Source organism: Brachyistius frenatus, unplaced genomic scaffold, assembly GCF_029030835.1.
Source record: "Brachyistius frenatus isolate BFR_SWC_R1_liver_20210118 unplaced genomic scaffold, ASM2903083v1 Contig_83, whole genome shotgun sequence".
Classification (NCBI taxonomy): Eukaryota; Metazoa; Chordata; class Actinopteri; family Embiotocidae; genus Brachyistius; species Brachyistius frenatus.
This window is the reverse complement of record NW_027210682.1, coordinates 430,001-436,486: the sequence shown is the minus strand read 5'-3', so window position 1 is coordinate 436,486 and position 6,486 is coordinate 430,001. Positions and strand designations below refer to the sequence as shown.

Below are 6,486 nucleotides of genomic sequence, written 5' to 3'. Positions count from 1 at the left end.
ATATCCAACTTTAAATGTTCAACTCCACCATCACACGTCAGTTGAGACCATAATTTATGTAAATCTCAATATTTTACCATTTGCTGAATAAGTACTTTAATCGCTGAATGTAAAGACAATGCATATTTATATATATATATATATATATATATCTATATATAAATATATAGATATATAGAAGAGACTCCTATAAATAAACTGCTCAAATTCAGTGTCTTCTCTTGTTAATAACTTTAGCTCCTCCAGCGGTACTTTCCAAACCTTTAACATCATCGGTTTGCATTTCACTGCTGTGGATGTACGTGTGCATCATTTTTGTGTGTGTACAGAAACGACCTTTAGTTTCACAGGACACGGACTCAATTCTGACGTGTAATCATTTTAATTTACAGAACATTGTCAAATTGCATTACATTTAGTGCAACTAATAACACTTCTGATGTACAACTTAGAAATATACAAAGTGTGTAGATTACTGACAAAATATCAAAATTAAAAACACTAAATGCATTCTTCAGCTGACATTGCTTGTAATCAATCGAGCTCTTGTAATTATCAGCAAATTGATTTCTTCTGAACCTCTGACCCCCTTAGACTGAAAATCTGATGGGGAAGCTTTCAACCATGCAGCTCTGATGATTGCAAAACTCCGCAGTCTAAAGTAAATTTAAATCTTGAGGTAAGATGATGTGAAATGCTGACCCCCCCCCCCCTCCCTGCCCTCCAAACCCTCCTCCGCTTTATTTCAGTGTTGATAAATGCACATTGGTGGCTGTACAGTAGAGAAAGCCAGGACTTGTGAGGGTTCATCCTGGAGTCTAAGGCATTCTGGGGGTAGTTTTATCAGTCAAAGGACAGGAGGCAAATGCACTGTAGTGTGGCATGTGAAATGTAATCTTCGCAAAATGACTGAAAGGTGTCGACGATAATCCTGCTCAACATTTTTAGTTTTACTCTATCCTGCACAAAAGCAGCAGGACTAATTTACAAACCTGACACTCGTGAATGGACAAGACATTTTGTTTTCTGCCTCACGGGAGGCTGAGAAAATAGTGAAGAGAAAACCTCGGGTGTACAAAATGTTCCACTCGTCTCTCAATGAAAGAGAGAAATCTTCAGATCAGACGCTAAGGCTGGTCACTCGCAATTATCTGTCAGAAACCGGGAGTTACATGCGGGTTAAAGGCAGACACACTCACAACAGACCGCAGCTGAGCATCTATAGACCACAGTCGACTACATCGTCAGTTCAGCTGTGTCCAAAAATATTGTCCAACATGAGTTAATTAGACCTCGTCTCCCACTCCAGATTTCCATGGCCCATCACTGTCATCGAATTCAAGCGTTTAACAGTCAATTCACATTTCTCGCATTGGTAAACTAACTCTGTACAATACATTGTGTCCATGGTGCTCTCTGAAAGCTACTTTATAACAATCTAGAAATATAAAGATTTTAAAGCTTTAGGCTCTGACCCCCCATCAAACTGCAAAAGAGTCATCACGAGAGAGACAGGAGAAGGCAAGAGAGAGGAGATAGTGTACCGCACCTCACCAGTGCTTTTTTTCCTGGAAATATCTTACTTCCCTCTCTCATGGTAGTTAACTTTAGTAGCAGCAAAACAAGTAGCTGTAATACTAGTGATTAAAGCCAACCCCCAAAAAAGTCAAGAAGAATGGAATCATAAGAAATGTATAAAACAATTTACAAAAAAAAAAAAAAAAAGGAAAAAAATGCAAATAATCGGTAACAATTGAAAAACCACTTCGGAAACTCTTACAAACAAATGTACCCATGACCGACAGATGGAGCTACGCCATTACAATGTCGCGGAGCTGACAGCTAGTGATGCATTAAAGCCGTAAAACCAGTCTCATCTTCAAGCAGGCGTCCTGCGGGACGTCCTGGTGACATAGTGTCCTGCATGTAGGAGTTTAAAAACACATTCTAACTGACAGGTGAAAAGGTCATGTAGTCGTCAAGAGTCTGTTCATCGCCGAACAACGTGGTCTCTGCAGCGGGAAACCTCGGCCCTCCGTGAGCCTGAAACAAAGAGGAGGATCAAAAGTTAAAAAAAAAAAAAAAAAAAAGATCCTGGAGATCTGCTGGATCTTTCCCAATTCAAGATGCCAGAGAACGCACCAAACAGGAATCCCACACATTAACAGTGTAATAAACGTTCGACTCATCGGTTCAGCCGCTTTCAAAACCGCACGTGTTTGGATTACCGCGTTGTGTTCAGAAGAGGATGGGCTTCCCAGCAGTTTTTTCCTGGACGTAAGAGGTGAAGCGTTTGAGGAACTTGGGGTACTCTCTCTTGGCGACGGCTCTGAGGACCGAGGCGGGAGCCCAGCCTCCTGGGTTTACTGCAGCCACAGGGAAGGTATCAGGAGTTAGTATACACACACACACACACACACACACACACACACACACACACACACACACACACACACACACACACACACACACACACACACACACACACACACTGCAGGGGGAATGGGTGCCCTCTGGTGGGAGAAGAGGATGTATTGCTCTGTTGTTGTTATTATTTTGAAATGAACTTCCCTCCCTGGACTCACATTTCAAAAGACACAACTGCACGGACTGTCCAGTTCTGACTTCAGCTACTAGCTCTACAAAGACCGTTTAGCTCTATGAAGGCCAATCCATAATATTCTGAATACAAGCCAGCTACAAGCCATTTTCTGAAAGCATGACTTCATTTTTCTAAAATGTGACAAGATCATTTGGATCCACACACCGTGGAACTTGCTTATTTTTTTCCTTTAGGTACTTTTGTGATCTCCAGCTACTTCTGCTATAATTCATTTGATAGTTTAAACAACCACTTCGATTTAAATTGCTTGATATAACCATCCAACGATAAAGCGTAAAGGTCCCATATTGTAGAAATTCAGACTTCTGTCTTTTTTTTTTTTTTTTTTTAATAAAAAGCAGGTTGAGGTGCTCCATAAATGTGTCAAAATGCTCAAACCACAGAGAAATGCCCACAGCTCGTATTCAGTAACTGTGCCGTTTGGACTCCTGTAAATTTGTGATGTCACAAGCTCTAGCTCGTATCACATGTCTGCCATCAACACGGCCCAATGTCCGACTTTTTATACGGAGGAAAACACAGCACTTAACCCGTCACAAAGCTAGCAAGCAAAAAGACTAAAGCAACCCTGTGGTTGGCCGGGACGTGTGTCACTCAGAAGAGTCAGCTAATCAGAGGAGAGTGTCACTGATATCAATGCGCTTCAAGACAGAGACGGGTGGAGCTACCGAGAGAAGCTCAAGAGAGGCGATGTAAAACTATATTTTCTTATGGATATCAATGAAAATAAAAAAAAAACAGAAGAGTGTAAAATATGAAACCTTTAATATGTGCCAGCTCCAACAAACATTCGAGTTGTGGTTTCATTTATTTCTCCTCTGTAGTCTTGAAAATGTATTTTTGTTTTTTTTCTAACAATATTATGGACTGTCTGCAGATTGGATCAGAGGTTCGGGGCTCAGCTTTTCACTTGCTTCTGGCGTTTACAGTAGATTGGACGTCATTACTAAGGTGCTGTAGGTGGATTATAGTGAGATTAATCACGACACGGAAGCTTTGTTCTGCTGAGTGCTGATTTTCCCCGGGGCGTGAATCCTGAGATAAAAGCCTGCTGTGCTTGTGAGGTACTCACCGTTGGCAACATAAGTGATCTTACAAAGGATGTTGTCTCTGCTGATATCTTTATCTCCCTCTGGAGGGCTGACCAGCGTTTGACAGATCATGGCGACATTGATTTTGGCACGGACACACCGGTTTGTAGGCTGAAAGTAAAACAAAAATGTAAATACAGGGGAACCCCCCCCCCTCCCTCAGGCTGTCGCAAATCAATGTGGTTAAACAGCCGGTGACTGAGGTTAAAAAAAATAAAAAAAATCTAAAACTGTTCTTTCTTTCATTACCAATAAACAGGCCTTTAAAAAAAAAAAAAAAGAAGCTTTGTTTGTCTTGTAATGAATCATGATGCCTGATAAATTTAGTTACTAAAATAAATATACAACAATAATTTTACACTCGTAAGTAATATTGTACAGTCGGAGAGGTTGGACGCATTAACCCTCAAAATGCATGGGCTGGTTTTCTTACACTCCTTGTACTTTTAGAAAGCGGGTTCAAATTACTTCAACCAAATTAAAATTAGTCAGCACAGTAATCATAGACCGATATTATGAAGCGCTCCACTGTTTTTGAAGTGAGGTACAAATGGACAGATTTAAAATGTCAAGCATTTTAAGTGAGAGCTTTTCAGCTGAAGCGTTTCTGATTCAGCACAAACGAAAAGACTTTCAGAGCACCCGACAGCTTTTAGAAGTCGTGGCACCACTTTCCTTTTCTACAAAGCCAACATTTTCCAGGAGAGTACTTGTTTATGAGATCTTCGAGCACCCCAAATTGGAAATTTGGCCTCGGAAGCGACTTGTGCAGCAATAGCGGCCGGGTCGAGGCGGTTCAGGTGACTACATTCCCTCACCAGTCCTACCTCGGGATGCTGATATGACACGTTTTATTTCTGTTGTGCCATTTAGAGCGCATATAATCACGTCATCATCAGATATATATGTTATCGTGACAAAACAGACCCACGTCTGTAACATTGTGACTGAGTTTAGTCATTGTGAGAGTGAAACAAAAATCAAATTAGAAATCAAATTATTATTAAAAAAACAACAACAACGCTACACTTATTAAGAGACACGCAAGAAAAACAATGCCAGTCCCTTGTCGAGGAAAACCAGCACGTTGAGTGCGTAACTGAAAAAAAAAAAAAAAGACTGAATAACACAGGGTGTAATATAGTAGCTCACAACATGAGGTATGAATGCGAGCGTTATTCTTACAAGAGCCTTGTCGTGGTCCACAGAGAAGTTGCAGACAAGCCACGTGTCGGGATCATTTTCGTTCGTTGCCATAATCTTCCTGATGGCGGACAGATAGAGGACGTCTCTCTGAGAGGCCGGCCACACTCGCTGAGACACAAACGGACACGGTCGGCATCAGTCAAAACAGGCGGCGGGGTATCACCGCTCAACCGTGAACTCAATTTACCTTGTGCGTCTGGTAAACGATGACGGCATTGTCGGAGAGCGTTTCCACGACGTTGAAATTTTCAATGGTGGCTGCGGGAAGAACAGTTCAGTCAGGTCATGGCGTTAAAACAAAGAAGGTCGATCGGCGTTGAAGCCTTCTTAAGGGGTGGACTCACTCTCCCAGTCCATTCGCACAGATGTGTCCCAGAAGTAGTGGCACACCTCGTGTCCCGTTACCCCCTTCACGGCATGTGTAGCTTTGAGAGGGTCCAGGACGATACCGTTCTCCTCCACCTCTCTCCTGTACACCTGATGTCAGTGCGAGAACGAATGAGTACAATAAACATGTTCACAGCCTCACCACAAAATTTGACGGATTCCAGCGGCGCATAAATGGAGCCGATTGTTACAGACTTACTTAGGTGTTACGTTTCACAGCAGTTTAAAAAAAAAAAAATGTAAGTGGTATGAATATTTTTACTTTAACCCTCTGAATTCCAAAACCCCCCATTGAGTTTAAAAAAAAAAAATAAAAAAAATCTTTTAAGAAACCACCAAAATTAAACAATTTATCAGGCAGAAACTATAAAAACAGAAATGTCCGATTTTCAAATATCCACGAGTCTTGAACTAATCATGTGCACTCAATGCTTTCGCCAGTATCCAAATCTGACCTTAAAATAGTGATGTTTCATTGAAATTCATTTGAGTTCTCCCTACTTTTAGCCATCGTTGTGCCGTTTCCATAGAGATTCGGGACTTGCTGGAGCAGCGAAAGGTGAAAATGAGTAAAAAATATGACAGGAGCAAAAAAAAAAAAAAAAAAAAAAAAAAAAAAAAATTTCCCCCAGAAACTGCTTGTGGTTCAGAGGGTTAAAGAAGCAGTGTGTAGGATTTAGTGGCATCTAGTGGTGTCAAGTTGCCGATGGCAACCAACTGAACAGCCCTCGCCTCAACCGTCTCTTCCAGCTGTGTATGAGAATCTACGGTGCCTGTCGTCCCTCTCTAGAACCAGTGTTTGGTTTGTCACTTCCGGGCTACTGTGGAAACATGGTAGATATAAAGGGCTCATTTTAAAGTAACAAAAACTCAACGGCTCTTAGTTTCAGGCAATTTTGCACGAATGAAAACACAATTCTAAATATTATATTTCATTTCTGCCTCCTAAATCTCACACTGAACCTTGAAGTGTTTTTTTTCAGCATGTCTGTCAACGCTGCCAGTTGATACATTTTCCTCACCGATGCTTTTAATGCCTCCGTAGCACCTTTTTGAGTGAATGAGACTTAAATATTCACAGCTGGCAACTGAGGGAAATGATTCTTTAGCAGCTTCTCTCCTCCACGCTCACCTTCATCTCTCCCTCTTCTATTACCAGCTGCCAGTTGGCATCTCCAC

The 6,486-nt window shown here is 41.4% G+C and overlaps 1 protein-coding gene across 5 annotated transcripts in view; it reads right to left on the bottom strand.

The window, feature by feature from the left end:
• Positions 1 to 363: 363 nt before the first annotated feature.
• The window catches only part of LOC138627208 (ceramide transfer protein-like), a 22,937-nt gene continuing 16,814 nt past the window's right edge, over positions 364 to 6,486 (bottom strand). For all 5 annotated transcript variants that reach the window (XM_069709393.1, XM_069709395.1, XM_069709394.1 and 2 more), the window contains 7 exons: positions 6,440 to 6,486; positions 5,265 to 5,397; positions 5,108 to 5,178; positions 4,900 to 5,028; positions 3,696 to 3,825; positions 2,229 to 2,366; positions 364 to 2,043 (listed from right to left, as the gene is read on the bottom strand). The exon at positions 6,440 to 6,486 is cut by the window's right edge and continues 49 nt beyond it. In XM_069709393.1, coding sequence (XP_069565494.1) covers positions 2,239 to 2,366; positions 3,696 to 3,825; positions 4,900 to 5,028; positions 5,108 to 5,178; positions 5,265 to 5,397; positions 6,440 to 6,486 — 638 coding nt within the window. In that variant the 3' untranslated portion in view covers positions 364 to 2,043; positions 2,229 to 2,238. The remainder of the gene's footprint in view (positions 2,044 to 2,228; positions 2,367 to 3,695; positions 3,826 to 4,899; positions 5,029 to 5,107; positions 5,179 to 5,264; positions 5,398 to 6,439) is intronic.